At 42.9% G+C, this 19,758-nt stretch overlaps 2 protein-coding genes across 2 annotated transcripts; one reads left to right on the plus strand and one right to left on the minus strand.

Moving 5' to 3' along the window:
• Positions 1-708: 708 nt before the first annotated feature.
• On the plus strand, positions 709-2,663 carry LOC122925849 (proteoglycan 4-like). Its single transcript, XM_044277201.1, has 3 exons — positions 709-781; positions 2,128-2,481; positions 2,572-2,663. The coding sequence occupies exons 1-3, from the start codon at positions 760-762 to the stop codon at positions 2,661-2,663; spliced, it is 468 nt and encodes a 155-aa protein (XP_044133136.1). The 5' UTR covers positions 709-759.
• A 1,666-nt stretch (positions 2,664-4,329) lies between these two features.
• On the minus strand, positions 4,330-9,895 carry LOC122925850. The gene is made up of 4 exons (XM_044277202.1): positions 9,574-9,895; positions 8,072-8,264; positions 5,801-6,013; positions 4,330-4,550 (listed from the first exon to the last, which is right to left on the minus strand). The coding sequence occupies exons 1-4, from the start codon at positions 9,619-9,621 to the stop codon at positions 4,330-4,332; spliced, it is 675 nt and encodes a 224-aa protein (XP_044133137.1). The 5' UTR covers positions 9,622-9,895.
• Between the last annotated feature and the right edge of the window lie 9,863 nt (positions 9,896-19,758).

Genomic DNA, 19,758 nt, shown 5'->3' on the forward strand with positions numbered 1-19,758 from the left:
ACGATTTTTTTGTCATGATTTTTTTTTTTTATATGCTAAAAATAGATAATACAGATTTGTGCACTGCACTAAGTATTCTTGTTACTTTACAGCACTATGTTTGTAGCCTGTATGTATGGACAACAGATACATTTATATCACATTCACAGCACATAGCACGTCCATTTTCCTGTCACTCAATATATACCACACACTATATACGGTACCATACACTATATACCATACACACACACAATATATATATAGATTATATTTAATGTACATGAGCTTTCTTTGTTTCACCGTATTTGCTGTTTCATTTAGCGTTACCCAGGGTGCACCACGGTGATGCAAACCAGCTGTAAACCCAATACCGTACCGTCACTTGACTAGACAAGTACATCGCAGCTTAGCCGGTCAATATCCGATTGCTCCCTCAGACCCCACACACATAGAATCGCAATACAATCCGATCTAATAACGGTAACATTCAATCTAATATTTCCCCTTTAAATACATAACTACTTTTTGCAGGTTTGTTGAGGACATATGTTTTAAAATTTTGAATGTAAAAAATTGGAATTCTATGCTTGCATCTTTATATTGCAGCGTTTGTTGGTGAGGGGATACGCCCTAACCAAGAAGAGGGTGGAGAAGCGGGCCATTCTAACGTCTATCCGTGCGGAGTTGTTTATGAAGTTTTCTTTGTGGCATAAATATGTGGAACTGCAAAAGAAGTGGTGCGATATAAAGAGGTTTAGGCCCAAACTTGTAAAGGAGATGAGCGAACGATTATGTCCAGGTACAATATTTACATGACTTTTGTATCTCTCTTTACAACACTATGTAATGTATATATTCAGTTATGCTGCTCTGTACAGATGTAGTTGGGATAAAACACAACCTCTTAACTCATTGCGTTATCTAGAAACAAAAGCCATTGTTAAAAAATTGTGTAACGCATTTAATTGCATTTTGTTTAAATAACACGTCTCCTAAAGGATCTGTGTTAAATCTACTACATCCGTATTTCATCCCTTTAAAAATTATTACTTAATACCCGGTGTGACACGTACAAAATAATCCGCTTACATCATACATCTCTTACTCGCTGAGATTGTATATATATATATATATATATATATATAGTTATACACACAGCGCGGTACAGATGTATCATGTCACCAGATGATTTCATACGTTTCACAGACTGATTACAGGTTACATCCCCTCCCCTCAGTCTGCAAAGTAATTTAATAATCAACAATCCATTTGAGACATCCATTGTAGCCCAACCAGACGAATGCTAAGTGGTTGTAGATGAATGCTAAGTGGTTGTAGCAGACTGTGTTTCAACTACAATGGATGTTTCATATGTACTGTTGAAATGGATTTACAATGTTAGTTTTAATTACCTAATTAGTATGTAACCTACATACTAATTAGGTATATAAACCTAACATTGTAAATCCATTTCAACAGTACATATGAAACATCCATTGTAGTTGAAACGCAGTCTCCTACAACCACTAATGAAATGCAAGTTTAAGGGAGATGTTTATCTTTTAGTTCTAAAATGATGATTTTATGTGAAAGACTGATTTTTAACACTGAATATACCAACGATAAATTCTGCTTAAATAGCATATTAAAATCGATTTTCTCTCTCTGCCTTTCTGCAAGCGACTTTAGCCCTCCGTCTAATAATCAATTGACCATGAATACTAAATCAACAGGGAGTGAGGGAGGGCGTGCTGGCAGCAGATCTTCAAAATGCGGCTTGTCAGACAGTGTAACGCCAGCAGACACAAATATTATATACCCACCATAACAACATCCAGTAACACCTTATCTAATTTCCGAACATTTGCATGTTTTGAATAAAAGTCAAACCAGCCGCAATACCGTAAAGGACACCTTCCTAATGAATACTGTGTTACCTCATCCTACCTTGTAAATTTGGCTAGTTTAACACATCTGGAACACTGGTTTTAAAATGTTAGATAAAGCCAAAAAGGGTCAAATACACTTTGTGGTTTATCTTAATCCCATGCAGATCCCTCCATACAGTATATGAATTTCTGGATCTTTAACTTTATTATGATTTATGATTTCATTGTTAAAATTTGTAATATTCTGTGATTACAGGTGTTCCTGTTCCTACTATAAAGAGGAGGGGACCACGAAAAAAACAGAAAAATAAACCGCTAAATGTGGTGGTGATGGAGGTCTCAACAACAGATGAGGAGGATTCACAAGAGCAGGCAGGACCCTCAGAGGATGTAGCAGCCCCTCCACCACCTGATGGCAATATGATGGCTCCTATGAAAGCTCATGAGCCAGGACCCTCCCATGAGCTTCAGGATGAGGTGACTGACACACCTGATGTGGGAGAAGAGGTGGAGGTGGAAGACGCTGGACCCTCCCAGCCACCACAAGAACCCCCCACCACTCCACATGATGTGAATCAGGAGGATGTTGTAACCAACCCCTGCCAAGAAGGTAAATATGTGCACATAGCAATATAATTCTATATCGATACCACGTAATCTGAATTGCAAGTAATATAATTATATTTTCTAATCCTAACAGTACTGCTGTTTTTGAAAATAAAAAATGGAACTTATTCAGCGGGAACAGAATGTCGGCATGCACCAAATGCAGAAGCTGATGTCCAAGTTTAAGAAACAGCACCTTAAACAAAGGAGGGATATGTTGATGATTTATAACAAAGTTAAAAAGTTGCCATAGAGGCATGTTTGTTATTTTGATAATAAATATTTATTTGGTTCTGTTCTAATGTCTGACTGCATTCTTTCATATAGTTCTGTGTTAGCATAATTTCTGTCTGTCCTGATCATATTTAGTTTAGTGTAGACCGTACCCTCCACTGTTACATGAACCTGCTGCTGCTGTCTGTCCTGATCTGTATGACTTGGCACAAGGACTCAAGGGGCCTTCCTGCAACCTTATAACTTTAAATATATATATGGAAAAGGATGTATGTGTGTGTGTTCCGCAAAAAATCCAAAACCCAACAATCAAATTCAATGAAACTTTGTATACACATCCCTTGCTACCTGGAAATAAATCTTGTCGGGGTCTCAGCTCTCTAGGACTTACCGTTCCCGAGATATGCCCAAAATATTACATGCATTAGCCAATACAAGCCTGCCAGCCTTTCACTTAAATACGAACTGGCAACTGACGGGCACTGTGGAGTTCACAGTTAAAGTGCAAGTCACCGTGAAACACTGTTAAATGCAGAGGCGTTGCTAGAGTCTGAAGAGATCTGGGGCACGAGCCCACGTGAAGCCACGCCCCCACCCCATGAAGCCACGCCCTCATCACCACCGGGGGGGGGTGCATCACAGTAGTTATTAACCCCTTTCAGCAGTCACCCTTCAGTGAATGGGGGACTTGCTGAATGGGGTTAATAACTACAGTGAAGGTCTTAGCCGTCTTGGCAACCCCACAGATCATCCTTAACTCATCCTTAACAGTGCCATCCACAGATCCCCCCCATAAGTGTAATCCACAGATCCCCCCATAAGTGGCATCCACATATCCCCCCCATAAGTGGCATCCACATATCCCCCCCCTAAGTGGTATCCACATATCCCCCCCCTAAGTGGCATCCACATATCCCCCCCATAAGTGGCATCCACATATCCCCCCCATAAGTGGCATCCACAGATCCCCCCCATAAGTGGCATCCACAGATCCCCCCCATAAGTGGCATCCACAGATCCCCCCCATAAGTGGCATCCACAGATCCCCCCCCTAAGTGGCATCCACATATCCCCCCCATAAGTGCCATCCATATATCCCCCCCATAAGTGCCAACACATATCCCCCCCCCCTATAAGTGCCATCCACAGATCCTCCCATAAGTGCCATCCACAGATCCCCGCCCAGCGCCGCCTCCTAGCTATTTTATTCACGTCACTAGCCTCTGTGTAATCTCGCACAGGCACACTGGCAGAGGCATCGTTGAACGAGGTGCGCTGGAAGACGGCGCATTCACACTTCGCTCGACGATGCCTCTGCCAGTGCGCCTGTGCGAGATTACACAGAGGCAATTGAAGTGAATAAATTAGCTAGGAGGCGGCTCCGCGGGCTCCTGCCGGCCCTGCATTCGGGGCACTGGTCAAAACATCCAGGGCTCCAGCCCCGAATGTTTTGACCTAACTGTTATTTAATAAAAATTAGCAATAAATAAATACCATAGCAACGCCGGTCAACAGCTAGTTTATGTATAAAATAACAATATCAAACACACTAAACCAAACGTTTAAACGTAATAAAATATTTATTACCAAAAACAAATTATATAATATAAAAAAAGGCCTAAGGAAAATTTCTGAGTTCCTTCTGGATGTCTTGCAATTCCTTATTACGGAGTTTTCTATGCTCCTCCAGCTTCCTCAATTGAATATTCATCTGACGCTGATGCTTCTTCAACCGGGCTTGAAGTTTGCATATTTTTGTATTTGTTTCTTTTATAGCCAGCAGTTCATTGGCTTCTGCCTTTTGATGCTCCTGGAGCCTTCTTTTCAGTTTACAAATAACTGTTAGGGAAAAAAAAATAAAAAATTACAAAGACTTTCAATTATGATGAAAGGCCAGGCTCGGATTGGCCCACAGGGGTACAGGGGAATCCCCCGGTGGGCCCCTGAGCAAAGTGGGCCCCTAGTCTCCCACCCCCCTGCACAAGTGGCACATAACACATTAGATTTAGTACACTACATACATATATTCAATTTACAACACCTCAACCTGCCTATGTTCATATAAAAAACATGTTAGATTATTTATTATATTTGAATGTATCCGTACGGTGGGCCCCCAAAATACATTTTCCTGGTGGGCCCTAGATACCCCAGTCTGACACTGATGAAGGCAGTTGTGGTTTGTGTGGAGTTTATGTTACAGTACTGTCCATTTACAGAACCAAAAAATTTTTATTAGTTTTTTGAAAATTATATAGTTTGTTTTAGTTGTGTTTTTTTTTAATATAATTCTTTTATTATCAAACATACAAAAAAAAATAAAAACATACGTCACAGTGAGGAAGCCGGCATCAGGAGAGCGGCCTTCAGTCACTGCGCCTGCGCCGAAGACAGAAGTGAACGGCGCAGGCGCGTGATTTCGGCAGTGATGCGGCGGACCGTGCCTTCAATCAAGAGGAGCTGACATACGCCCACATAGCCCCTAGAGGCTCATTAGCATATAATAAAAGTCTTGTTTTTTAACAAAAACGGCTGCAGGGACTAACGTTCGAAACATACTGTTATGCAGTGCTGACATTAGCGCATCGCTATATCAGTCAGCTACATAACAGTATTTCTGTTAGTAGAAACCCTTTAAAGACAATAATACGTACTCAGCCCCTTATCTGTAAGATAATAATGTACTTATGATGGTCTTTGATATGTTTTTTTATTATATTTGAAATGCCTATTCATTCCGCCATGTATTCCTTCTCATAGTATATATGACAGATGAAGGGACTGGTCAGTTCTCGGAAGCTTGCCGCCATGTGATATAGTAATTCATTTTTTTTGTCCAATAAAAAATATCAATCCACCCTAAATCTTATTTTGTATTTCTTAATGACAGCACTGAATTACTTTGTAATAATTATGTAATGTTTAATGTGAATTAGTTGGATATTATATGGTTTTTATGTAGATTACAGAGTGATTTGTGTTTGTAATTTTTCTGTCTATCTCTCTACTTTATTTTGAAAAAATGTTGGTCCCTTTTTCTTGTAAACATTGTATTGATATTTAATTAGCTAGCTTTTGCACAAATTTACCTTCCTGATGAGGGGTGTAAACCGGCTCCGCCTCCTCTTCTGCCGGTGGTGGTGGAGATGACTCCCCTGGTTGAGGTGGTTCCTCTGACTCCAAGGAGATTTGGGAGGGTCCAGGCTGCTCCTCCTCTGCCTGGTTCTCCAATTCTTCCTCCTCATCAGATGTCACCACCATCTCCTGTGATTTTCGTTTTTTTACGGTTGGAACAGGATCCCCTGTAATCACAGAATGTTAAGAATTCAGACAAACAATAAAACATAACAAAGCTAAATATATTTTAAAAAATCATATACGGAGGGATCTGCATGGGATTCTGATTATCCACACTGTGGATTTGCCTCATTTTGGAGTTATATAACATGCCCAAACCAGTGTTACAGATGGCTAAAACTGGCCTAAGTTGAAAGGTAGGATGACGTAACAGGGCTTAATGGATGGTGTTATGTTGGGTATATTATATTTTTTGGCTGTCAGCGCTAGTTATACTGTCTGGCCAGCCGCATTTTCAATATCCGCCTTCACTCCCTGTTGATTCACACGGTCACTTTATTAGTAAAAGGAGGGGTAAAGTCGCTTGCCGATAGGTGCCAAGCGTACTTGATTTTTAGATGGTATTTAGGAAGAGTTTATCGCTGGTCTATTCAGTGGTAGAGGGATTCTTTCACGTAAAATTATGATGTTACACCAGTAACATCCTGATTTTCCTAACTTTCCCCTTATTAAAATTGTAACTTTAATATTGCTGTCCATCAACTGTATTCTTCGAAAAATGCTTTTATTTTAGTGTTAATTAGCTTGTATAGGTGCCCAGAGGCGGCATTGATGCGTGTGCTGCTGCCCATGCCCCTCGGCGCTTTTCAAAGCAAACCACTTCCCTTTCACCCCTCTGGGCTGCCCTAGGTTCTTCAGTTTCCATCATCTCTTCAACCCTAAATCCTGCTCCTGCGCTGTTTAACATAATCCTTGCGCCTGAACAATACATTACCCTAATTAGTCTACTTTTTTAAATTTTGGTTTAATTTAACACAATAAAAGCATTTTTGAACCCAAAAAATCATGTTTTAATCTGAGAGCCAGCCGTATTTTATTTAAAAATTTTGCCATTTGATAGTGGGTCATTTTTTGCGTGATGGGGGGCATACCATGGGCGTAGCTATAGGGGATGCAGAGGTAGCAGTCGCTACTGGGCACAGGAGCCTGAGGGGGCAAAATGACCCTTGTGGTGCATACAAAGACATTATATTGTATTATATTATAGAAAGTGCATGCTGGTCAAGTTAAACCTCTGGCTGGAGGGAAGGGGTTAGGTCAAGAATTTGGCATGGGGATGGGGGGAGGAGGTGCTGTTTTAATTTTTGCCTGAGGCAGCATAAAGGCTATGAGCTTCCCTGTCCCTGACCACTAAGCACTGAGGGAAGGGGGCCCAAGCTTAACTCTTGCAACAGGTGTCATGAACCTTTAGCTATGCCCCTGGGGCATAAGCCTTTTTGATTGCTTAGGGCTGTTTCACACGAGCGGATGCCGTGCGTGACATCCGCTCCGTGTATGACAGCCAAGACGCGATGCAGACTGCAGAAGCACGGAGCATTAACACGACTGATAATGCTCCGTGCCTCTCTGTGACAACTTTATCTCACTGTGATTTCGTAGTAAAGAGGTCACAGAGAGGCACGGAGCATTATCAGTCGTGTTAATGCTCCGTGCTTCTGCAGTCTGCATCGCGTCTTGGCTGTCATACATGGAGCGGATGTCACGCACGGCATCCGCTTGTGTGAAACAGCCCTTAGTGTTACACTTTTAGTGATGGCAATTCTGTCATGTGATATCTTTATTGTGCCGGTTGCAAAAATAAATCTTTAAAAGTTTTATTTACAATTTATTTTGGGTCCCACTCTGGGACTTTAACTTTTGGGGTCTGAACCCCTTTACAATGCATTCAAATACTTCTGTATTGGAATGCATTGGCTATAGGAGTAATACAGTTGTATTACTAAGGCCGAATGCCCACAGCCGTGTTCCGCGGCCGAGAGCGGTCCGTGGTTTCCTGGCCGGGATTCCTGCTGACAGCAGGAGTGCACAGCGTCATTGGTTGCTATGACACCGTGCGCTTCATGCAGCCGCTGCTGTACAGTAATACACTTGGATGATCTTAACGAAGTGTATTACTGTACAGCAGCGGCGGCATGAAGCGCACGGCGTCATAGCAGCATCACTGAATATATACATAAGAAAGTGTTGTAGAGGAAGATAAAGTTATGTAAGCAGTACTGTACCTGGGCATATTTCCGCACTTTCTTTATTGATGCGATCCATATGGTGGCGCTTTAAATCACACCATTTTTTTTGAATAGATGCCTTTGTGGGCCTCCGATGAAATTTTTCTTCCATCTCCTCTATCAGCTCCGTGATAATGGCGTCCTTCGTCGCATGTTTCCTGGTGCGATGGTAGCCCTTTTCCAACATGTGCTGAAGAATAAAGATGCAAGCATTTAATCCCAAATATTTGAAATACAATTTTTCAGCAAAAGGGTCCTCAACAAAACAGCAAATAGTAGATACGTATTTAAAGAAGAAATATTATATTTAATGTTACAGTGATAATTTAAGATCAGATTCTATTGAGATTATATGTGTGTGGGGTCTGAGCTATCAGATATTGCCCAGCTGAGCTGCGCGGTACCTGTCTAGTGAAGTGACGGTACGGTATGGGGTGCACAGCAGATTCACCTCCCTGTGATGCACCCTGGGTAACTCTAAATGAACCAGCAAATACTTACAGTGAAACAAAAAAAGCTCAGGGACAGAAAAAAAAATATAATATATATATATATATTTTGTGTGTGTATGGTATATAGTGTGCGGTATTTAGTGTGTGGTATTTTGTGGCAGGAAAATGGATGGGCTATGGGCATCTGAGCAGTGTCGGACTGGGGTACTTAGGATCCACCAGTAAAAAAATTTTTTGGGGCCCCGTCGTACGGATACATTTAAGTATAATAAATAATCTATCACGTTTTGAATATGAACATAGGTTGGTTGAGGTGCTGTACATTGAACCTATGTATATAGTGCAGTAATTCTACTGTGGTAATTACTTTCAAGCTTGCGTTTTTCTTTTCCGGCGCTGAGTTCCGTCATAGCGGCTCTATACCAGAAAAGAACTGATCAGTTATATCCCCCTGCATTCTGAATGGAGAGTAATCCGTTCAGGATGCATCAGGACGTCTTCAGTTCAGTCTTTTTGACTGATCAGGCAAAAGATAAAACTGCAGCATGCTACGGTTTTCTCTCCGGCAAAAAAAACTGTAGACTTGCCTGAATGCCGGATCCGGCATTTTTCCCATAAAAAAGTATTAGTGCCGGATCCGTCGTTACAGCATGCTGCGCAGATCGGTAAAAATGTGAAAAAATGTACAAGAGGGATCCGTCGGTCCGCATGACAAGCGGAGAGACGGATCCGTCCTTGCAATGCATTTGTGAGACGAATCCGCATCAGGATCCGTCTCACAAATGCTTTCAGTCAGTGGCAGATCGGCGGATCCGGCGTGCAGTTCCGATCCGTCTCACAAGTGCCGTGATGTCACAAATATTACTTAGTGCACCAATCAGTAATATCTACTCTTTAGTGGGAGGTGGGGAAGAATAATTCGGAACAATAATGAAAATATTCGGATTTACAAATATTTTCAAACGCTCCACATACATATAAACTATTTGTCATACATGCAGTATGTAATAAAAAAAAATTACAATGCTGTGATACAATATTACTTACAGTCAGGAGGAATCCTTCCTCATCCTCTTTAAAGAATCTTTTCACCATCTTTCGCTAGCCGATAATATTTGCGGCACTATGTTCGATTCCGGCATAGAAAACGAAACCAAAAGTCACGTCACTGTAACTTCGTACGAAGTAACGCGATATTTTCATAACCATGATTTTCGGTTGATACGGATATTCGAATTTAGGATCGATTCCAGCCTGCTTCTTGCGCGAATAGGCAAGACACTGGGCAGGGAAGTACAGTTTTTCGAAAGATAGAATATACTGTCGGATCTGAGTTTCTCCTGCAACTCAGATCTGATGGTATATTCTAACCCACAGGGCGTTCCCATGGTTACGGTGACGCTTGTCGGGGACTCCGGGGAGCAGTATGTTAGTGGAATATTATTCGTCTTTTCGAATATTCTTAATAATTGCTCTAACTTCTTTGAGAATATTACGAATATTCTAAAACTAAATTAGAGCAATATTCCGAATATTCTAAAACTATGTTAAATTAATAATATACGTAAAAAAAAATAGAAAAAAAAAAAAAAAAAAAACGAATATTCGATTTCGCGAATATATAGCACTATATTCTAAATATTCGCGAAATCTCGAAATCACGATATTCGAGAAAAAAATTCGCGATTCGAATATTCGCGCTCAACACTAGTGGCTACTTTGAAGAACATAGAATATTACATATTTTCAGTTGTTTCACACTTTTTGTTTTGTATATAATTCCACATGTGTTAATTCATAGTTTTGATGCCTTCGGTGGGAATCTACAATTTTCATAATCATGAAAATAAAGAAAACTCTTTGAATGAGAAGGTGTTTTGGTCTGTACTGTATATTGGAGGCATGACGATCTCCATGCAGTCATGCACACCTGATCAGTTAGTCTGCCCTGGAGGCTGGTTTTAAAGTCAGTATAAAACTAAGTCTGCTTTTATAGCACCTACCAGTAGCCATTTGGATCCAGGAGAAGTATATAGTGGGCTCAGCATGCATGTTGGTACTTGCATCCCTGGATCCGATGGAAGCTGTTATGGCACCGGACGGGGTTAAAAGCAGATTGAGCCTGGCGTGCATGCTGTACCTGCGCTTTCTGGACTTTGTGTGGCTGTCATGGCCCATAACAGGTAGGAACTAATGTTAGGGACCACTCATAGAGGCGAACTTGACGTGGTGAGTGGCTTATTACGCTTTGGCCAAAATATACACTAATGCCTCATTCAACATCCAGCATAGAGGCAGGGCAGAGTGCTGGTTGCAGAGTGCCATTGCATTTGTGTTTTTGCGTTTGTAAAATGCAGATAACGTTAAAGGAACTTGAAGAGCACTATTTCCACATATATCAACAATTTTTATTTTATTTTTTTAATACTTACTTTTTAAAATATAGATCTGTGCTTGCCCACCACAGAACTTTCTTTAAATTTCAATTTTTTTTATTTTTTTTTGGAACGAACCTAATAATAAAATGATTAAAAAAATGAATCTGACAGGAGCCATAATCCCCCCAAGTGCCATAAACACCCCCGGAGACAGCAGTCCCGCATAGTGGCAGCAGCCCCCCACAGTGACATCAGCCCCCCAGTTCTAAACAACCTTCCCAGAGTGCCCTCAGCCCCCCCCCCAATGCCAGCAGCCCCCACAGTTCCAGCTACACACACCCCTGCAGTGCCAGCAGACCCCACAGTTCCAGCCACAAAAACCCCTGCAGTGCCTGAAGCACCGCACAGTTCCAGCCACAAACACCCCCCCAATACCAGCAGCCCCCACAGTTCCAGCTACACACACCCCCGCAGTGCCAGCAGATTCCACCGTTCCAGCCACAAAAAACCCTGCAGTGCCAGAAGCACCGCACAGTTCCAGCCACAAACACCCCCGCAGTGCCAGCAGCAACCACAGTTTCAGCCACAAACACCCCCGCAGTGCCAGCAGCACCCACAGTTCCAGCCACAAAAACCCATGCAGTGCCAGAAGCACCGCACAGTTTCAGCCACAAACATCATCGCAGTGCCAGCAGACCCTCCCAGTTCCAGCCACCACCCCCCCCCCCCCCCGCAGTGCAAGCAGCCTCCCAAGTGCCAGAAGCCCCCCATAAAGGCAGCCCCCACCACCAGTGCCAGCAGCCCCCACTGTTCCAGACACACACACACACACCTTCCCAAGTGCCAGCAGCCCCCCCACCCTAGAAATAGAGAGATAGATAGATAGAAAAAAAAAAAGAAAGATAGACAAACATACAATACTTCATATACTTACCAGTCTCATCAAGTCGATAATCCAAAATGGCCGGCGATGAGGGGAGGGACAGGAAGTTACTGGGCATGTGCAGAGACGTGAACGGTTTTTAACAGATCTGTGTCAAACTGATCCATCCCCATTGTAAGTCTGGACGGATCCGTCTGGCTCCGCACGGCCAGGCGGATACCAAAACACTGCAAGCTGCGTTCGGGTGGCCGTCTGCTGAGCGGAGTGGAGGACAAACGATGCCATACTGATGCATTCTGAGTGGACCCTTATCCACTCAGAATGCATTGGGGCTGTACGGATCCGTTTGGGGCCGCTTGTGAGAGCCTTTAAACGGAACTCACAAGCGGAACCCCGAACGCAAGTGTGAAAGAAGCCTAAACCCGGTATATTTCAACCCTGTATTGGTCTGTGTTCTTTTCAAAGCTGTTTTAAATATGAAGGAGACAGGGATGAGGCCAGCGTGGGAGACCGTCTGGCTGCCACCCTGTAGCCATCCTGCAGTAAACCATATAAAATGTCATCGTCATGTAGAATCGATATACATTCCGATACTACCCGTTTGACCTGCTGAATTTTATTACTGTAGGTAAGAACCAGAGTAGGTAGGTTGATGCAATCTTTTACTCCTACTTTGTTTCCTTTCTTCCCTGCTCTATCATTTCCCCCAAAGAGTAATGTCTTTTGATTTTTTTGTCTGTGCTATTTTTTCAGCTCTCTTGATCATCCAAGTAGGATAGCCTCTTGCTAATAATCGTGACGTGATGAGTCGGCATTCCAATGTAAAGCTCATATTATCACTGCAGTTTCTTCTAGAGCGCAACATCTCTCCTACTGGAATAGACTTAATAGTGTGTAAGGGGTGGTGGCTATTGGCTCTCAAAATCGCATTGCCAGAGACAGTTTTTTTCGATAGGTAGTTGTATGTATATTCGAACAGGGAATGCCCGTGAGAGTCAAATCGAGAAAATTAATTGTGAACCTATCTTGCGAATAAGTAAATCTAAAATTGTAGGGATTGTCGTTGATTTAAATTATAACTGCCAGATCATAGCTGGTGTACATTTTAGGTTTTTGGTACACAAACAGCACAAAATGTAAAAAAATGTATGAAGAGGTACTTTAAATACATTTGTAACATCTTACTCAGGAAACATTTTTACAAAGATTGGTGTGTGAATATCCAATCTTTAGTAAATGTGCCCCCATGTGTCCACCAAACAATTTAGAGATTTTGTACTAAAGTAAATGTGCTGCTCATCAGTGTATTTTTTGTGTAACCAAATGAGCCTTATGTTATTGGGACCATATTTATTTCCACAATTTTATAAGAGGTTTAAATGCTGCATGTGCCATTAGTACAGTAATGATTGTAAAAGCATTATCATCTAAGTACCTGCAGTAGTAAACAGAGCAGCTAAAATGAGAATCTAAGATTGGTTGCCATAATAAAGTAAAACAAGGTAAATTATGATACAAGCTGCTTTGCTTAGATATTGCATATTTTCTTAAAACAGAAAACAAACCATTATCTTTTTAGACCAGCTTGGGATTTTCAGTCAAATTCACACTGTATTCAGTTAGAAATTAGATTTGTTATAATGGTCAGAGTACTTTAATTAGATTTACTAAAATTACATTTGGTGCAAAGGTTGCATTTTACAGGGGTTGTAAAAAGGGAACCTTACTTTCCTGCTTCCCAGCACTGGCTCTCTCTGGCTTCCTCACTGTGAATATCTGGTTTGACATCGCTGCAGCCAATCACTGGCCATTGTGGAGACTTGATTTCCTTGTGTTATGTAACCAATTGTCATGATGTAAGGGGAACTGGTGACCATCTCAGCCAGTTATTGGCTTCAGACGATGTCAAAGAGGATGTTTTCAACGAGGGAGCCCAGGCATCGCAGGCCTGGAGGAGAGGGAGCGCCAGGATGCAGGTGAGTAGCTTTCCTTTACAGGTCTGGCCAAGTTGTTGGTTTGCCAAGACCCCATCCCCAGCCCCATTCTTGCACAACCACAGATTTACTTATCCTGTAGAGAGGGTGAAGTAAGGATTGAAATTCAACTAGACTTTTTGTAGCACTTTTAATTGATATTAACTGTCAAGTGACAGCTGCAGCACCCAATATTGCATACAGGAAGAACCACACCAGGCACCACTTAGGGTAGTAACATTAACATAACTTTTTCACATATATGCACAGTAAAGCCTTATTCATAAAGTCAATCAGTGATAGTGAGACAAAACAAAGTGTGGCTCGACACCTGGTTTTGGCCTATAATCACTGATGGAAATAACTGACCAAACACTGATGTGTGAATTAGGCATTAGATATTCCCCCACCTTTTGTTGTTGTGAGTTACAACTACTGTATTGGCATGTATAGGGCACTAATGGCAATGGAGCTGCAAACATCTGGATGCCTTCACAGGTGCTTTGCATCATGAAATAAATAATCTTTGGACCCTCAGTTGGTGATTGTTTGTGTTTGGCTTTACAATTAGCCATTAGGCAATTGTTTGAATCCAATCTTATTTCCAAGGTGCTGCAAATATAGTATAAAAAGGGGGCATATCACGGTGAGTGTGGGATTCGCTGAAATGTAACTTTTATTGATATTTCAATAAAAACAGGGGAAGAACAATGTGACCTAAAAATTCCTAGCAAATATTAGGCAGGTGGGGTGGCCCTAACCAAAGTGCTCAACAAAAAAGTGGCGTGTGGAAACCACCATGTGTATAATGTCGCCACCCCCACTCTGTAACCAAATAGGGATGTGGAAAATGTGTCCCAGTATCAGATTGCCTTCATTAGCCTGGAATGGTAATCCAGGTGCAACTATGGAGAGCTGAGATGGGAATCACATTGAAACTAATCACCTGCGGCTGATACTACCCTGGCACAATGAGAACTAGGAGACATCAGTTTACATAAGTGATTGACACTACAATGTCCCAGTGCTCTCTGACCAGCTGCGGTGATTAAGATGGGAAAGACAGGGTTAGGTGCAGATCAGGGCGCCACGGTGATACGACATCCTGATACACTGTATCAAGCATGGATCCCACTATGCTGTATAATGCATGGTGTAGCAACATAGCTGTGGGTACCCTGCATAATTCCACCTGGCCCTGTTTTCCAGATTGAAGACTGTCATCTAACTCACGCTATCGCAGTAAGTCTCTGCTCAACGCATTTCTTCTATATAAGAATCATCAGAAGCCAAAAAACCTGCCAATATGGTTACATTTTAGCGAATCCCACACTCACCATAATTAATATTTATTTAGGGACGCTTTACCTTATCACCTATTATTTCCGTGAATTGTTATAATTTTCTTCTATCTCTGAGGTATGGCAGGATTTCTCTCTGGTGGGATAAATAGAGAATCATGGGATAGTGAGGCTAGGTTGGTGTTTTCAGAAGGCACCCTCCCAGCGACTGAATACACAGTAACAATCAACGGCACCTTCAAGAATTTAACACGCGCTTATAAGGAGAACATTAGGGGCTGGTGGGAGATCCAGACCCTCGAGACATATCTGAAAAATACGATTGTTCCGAGGGGTCTTTGCATCCCACTGTTTCCAGGTACGCGTCTGAGATCCCCTGAGTTTATCAAAAAGTGGGAGGCAACATCCATAGAGTCCTCTCTCCGTCTTATGGGCTTACTCATAGAGGAGGAGAGGTCCCTATTTGAAAAAAGTACAGCAGCAAAAAAAATGTCATCTAATGCTGAATTCCCACACAAAGAACCTAAATAAGAACAGGCTGTTCAGGGGTATACTGCCCAGTTAAAAGAGAAAAAACACGGGCAATACATGAGAGATACGACTGATTTCAGGGAAGGACGCCTTTTTGATTATAAGGCAAAACCAGTCAAGGGCCTTGAGGCGGAAACTGAGCTCTCCTCATCAGAAGGAGAGATAGATTTTGAAGGCTTACAAGGAACTATTACATACACACAGTCGTCAAGAAACTCTAGGGGATACACTAGGGGCAAATCCCGTAGAGGCAGGGGGGCACAGTCGAGAAGCAATTTTTTAGGCCAGGGACCTCCACTGTCCTCATACCTACTGTGAGAGAGGAAGGACCAATAAATATGTGTCGTTCAAAGCCCCCTTCCTCAGCCCATTCATCAGATGAGTTGCAGGTTATTAATTTGTCTCATAGAGTGCTCTCGGATGGGGAGGTGAGCCTCCTTAAAAAAGGCCTGTCGTTTGTCCCTACACATTTCTTTGACCTATTCACATGGGTCAAGGATTTGAATCTATTTGTGATTGGTCTCAAGTGTAAAAAATTCTTCACCCACCACGACAGGTGTCAATGCGAAGAAGTAGGCATTGACGCGGCTGATTTGGCGGATGTGCGTAACCTTGCGGATCTCCTTAATGAAAGTGAGAGGGTCCCCGGTCAGGGACCCTTCACTCTCATGAGGCAACACTCCCAGTTGAACCCCCCTATTAATGATGTCACACCTCTGGACGTGTTCCTTAAGGTAGTCATTGACGAATTGACACAGCTAGAGGGGAAACGCTGAGGCATTAACAACCTTAAGAAGCAGGAACTTGAGGGCCTCCTTTACCTGGAGAATGACAATACCATTGTAATTACATCGGCGGATAAGGGGGGCAATATTGTTGTGCTAGATCAAGAGCAATATATTAGTAGGTGTATGGACATTCTGAAAAACAGGGAATGTTATGGGATCTTGTCTAGAAATCCAATGGAAGAAGATTCAAAACAACTTAAGGATGTTCTTAATTTAGCTTTTGCTTCACACCTGATAAGTAAGTCTGAATTGGATGTTTTACTACCTAAATACCCGCACACTGCCTGCTATTACTGTTTGCCCAAGGTGCATAAGGGACAGTATCCACTAAAGGGTAGGCCAATTGTTTTGGGCACAAATGAGGAGGGGTGTAGGGCCGTTCAGTATTTCTTAAATGAGCGCGGAAGGGAATTTGCCTCACATAACCAATTTGTCATCAATCTGCTGGAGTTTATCCTACATCATAATGTGTTTTTATTCAATCGCCGCTTCTACCACCAGCTCAGGGGTGTGGCCATGGGCAGTCCCTGTGCCCCATCTTATGCCAACATATACCTGGGCTGGTGGCAGAGTGAGGTAGTTTTTGGCGATGAGATGGTGGGCTGGGCAGGACACATCACGATGTGGGTTAGATACATTGCTGATGTATTGATCTTCCGGAATTGGACCATTCAGGAGTTCAATGGATTTGTGAGGGTCCTTAATGTAAACAATTGTGGTCTATTTTTCACCTCAGAGATCAATCCAACACAAATAACATTCCTTAACCTCACCATTTCTAAAACGGAGGATGGCAAAATCCATACCAGTTTATATCGGAAAAGTACGGCAACAAATACGTTATTATACTGGGATAGTTCCCATCCATATCCTTTGAAGAAAGGAATACCTAAAAGACAATTCCTCTGCATGTGTCGCAACTGCTCCTCCCTCTCAGATTTCTAGACCAAAGCTGGTGATCTGACTAACAGGTTCATCAATCGTGGATACCCCCGTGGCATACTCACCTCCTCCTATCAGCATTCGGTATCCTTCACCCGTGAGGCATTATTAAATCCTCGGGAACGAGATGAAAGCCAGGGGCAGGTCCGTCTCATTGCCACCTTTGATGGGGCTAATGGTGCCATATGTGACATTATCACCTGTCATGCCCCCTCTGATGACGTGCGGAGGCCGGCCAGGATAGCAGCACATGTTTAGTATTTGTTTTGGAGCCGTGCTGGATCTGCCTCTCATCAGGTGCACTGGGTGGGGTCATTAGTTTAAATAGCACACCAGCCCAGTGCTCTGAGCGGATTATAGGAATCATTGTGGTCTTGGAAGCTAGGAAGGAAGGTTGTCTGTTCCAGCTCTGAAAGATAAGTGTGATTTCTAGTTTGGTTGTTTTGTGTTATCTCTCCCATCCAGGTTCTGTGCGAGCAGGCTGCTCCTATTTCCCCTCTTCACCATCTCAGGGAATTTAGGGTGAATTCAGCCCAGGCACGGGGACACATCATACCTACCATTAAGGTCTGCTTGTGGGCTGAGCAGTGCAGGGAAAGAGGTCAGGGATTAGCTAGGAGGTGACCCTTCCCCTGTCTCTCGCCCAGAGCCTGGTTGGTGGGTTATCTGTGAGTCTGAGTGCACGCCCGCCGTGACATCACCAAGCACTGGGGGATTCTACAGATGGACACTGATGTTGGTCAATTGATGGGCCCCACACCCGCAATTACATTTCCTAGGGGCCGGAATCTTAAGGTTTGCCTCTGTCACAGCCATTATCAGTATCCAGTATACAGTATCCAGTATCTTCTACATGGCTGGGAGACCCCCCAAGAGGGACGTTTCGCTGTGGCAGATGCATAGCCTGTGATTCCATCAAAAGGGGTCATGAGTTTAGCAGTACGGTTACTGCCAAATCATACACCAGCCGGACGTTTATTAACTGCAGTTCCTCTGGCCTGGTTTATTTGGTCACATGTGTTTGTGGGCTCCAATACGCGGCAAGACAATTCGGGAGTTTCGCTGTCGTATAGGGGAGCATATTAATGATATCAAAAAGAACGTGGACAATCCAGTGTCCCATCATGTCAACACCTGTCACTCAGGGGTCTATCTGTTTTCAGGGGATAGAAATTGTCAGACCCTCTCCTAGAGGGGGCAACCTGGATCAGAGGGTCCTTCAAAAAGAGGCCCAATGGACCTTTAAATTGGGGACCCTTCGCCCTAACGGGCTGAATGACCACATATCATACCTCAATTTCATTGAATAGACTGCTGTACAAATGGGCGACAGTCATGTGATCAATGAGTGTTGACCTGGTGTATCATCCCCCCGTTAATACTTAATGTGCCTTATGGTGTGCATCAGTCAGCATGTGTTCTGTTTTAGTATTATCAGGACCCCCTTATTCCTCTAAACTAGATATATAGGGCCATATATGCTTGTACCGGGACACATTGGCTCGTATACACACTTGGCACCTCATTAACGTTTTTTTTCTTTTCCCCCCGCGGTAACTATTGGTAACTAATAGAAACTGATGACTGGTTCTGTGATGCAGATAATTTTGGTTTGTTGTGTGCTTATTTTATGCATAATGACATCTACATGGATGTTGCTATTGTATTCCGTCAGTTCCTTGTCTATATATCCCTTCTCTATATCCCATCCAGCGTTACAGGCATTTGCCTGTGTTTTGTCAAGTATTCCTCTATATATACATACCATACTTAGATGCAGGCATCGCTCACTTTGTTCCAGCCAGCGCAATGTGGGAGGTTTACAGGCGATCCACCCCTTCAACTCGTGATTGGCTGAAACGCGATCCCTGCATCATCAATGGGGAAGGGCCTTCCTCCTTAAATCGGAGCGCTTTCGGACACCGCTTCACGGCCGTACTAGCGCTGAATATGCTGTCATGTTGTTGCTCTGAATGAGATAGCTCAGTTTAGATCCATATTGGCAGGATATTTGGCTCCTGATGATTCTTATATAGAAGAAACGCGTTGAGCAGAGACTTACTGCGGTAGTGTGAGCTAGATGACAGTCTTCAATCTGGGAAGCAGGGCCAGGTGGAATCTTGCAGGGTACCCACAGCTGTGTTGCTACACCACGCATTATACAGCATAGTGGGATCCATGCTTGATACAGTGTATCAGGGTGTCGTATCACCGTGGTGCCCTGATCTGCACCTAACCCTGTCTTTCCCATCTTACTCACCGCAGCTGGTCAGAGAGCACTGGGACATTGTAGTGTCAATCACTTATGTAAACTGATATCTCCTAGTTTTCTATGTGCCAGGGTAGTATCAGCTGCGGGTGATTAGTTTCAATGTGATTCCCATCCCAGCTCTCCATAGTTGCACCTGGATAACCATCCCAGCCTAATGGAGGCAA

The sequence above is a fragment of the Bufo gargarizans genome, chromosome 2 (assembly GCF_014858855.1).
Source record: "Bufo gargarizans isolate SCDJY-AF-19 chromosome 2, ASM1485885v1, whole genome shotgun sequence".
Lineage (NCBI taxonomy): Eukaryota > Metazoa > Chordata > Amphibia > Anura > Bufonidae > Bufo > Bufo gargarizans.

Coding starts and splice junctions, on each gene's coding strand:
- LOC122925849 (XM_044277201.1), top strand. CDS start 760: ATGAGCGAACGATTATGTCCAG. Junction 782..2,127: donor GAGCGAACGATTATGTCCAG/GTACAATATTTA, acceptor CTGTGATTACAG/GTGTTCCTGTTCCTACTATA. Junction 2,482..2,571: donor AACCAACCCCTGCCAAGAAG/GTAAATATGTGC, acceptor TAATCCTAACAG/TACTGCTGTTTTTGAAAATA.
- LOC122925850 (XM_044277202.1), bottom strand. CDS start 9,621: ATGGTGAAAAGATTCTTTAAAGAGGATGAGGAAGGATTCCTCCTGACT. Junction 8,265..9,573: donor AGGAAGGATTCCTCCTGACT/GTAAGTAATATT, acceptor TTTATTCTTCAG/CACATGTTGGAAAAGGGCTA. Junction 4,551..5,800: donor TTACACCCCTCATCAGGAAG/GTAAATTTGTGC, acceptor TTTCCCTAACAG/TTATTTGTAAACTGAAAAGA.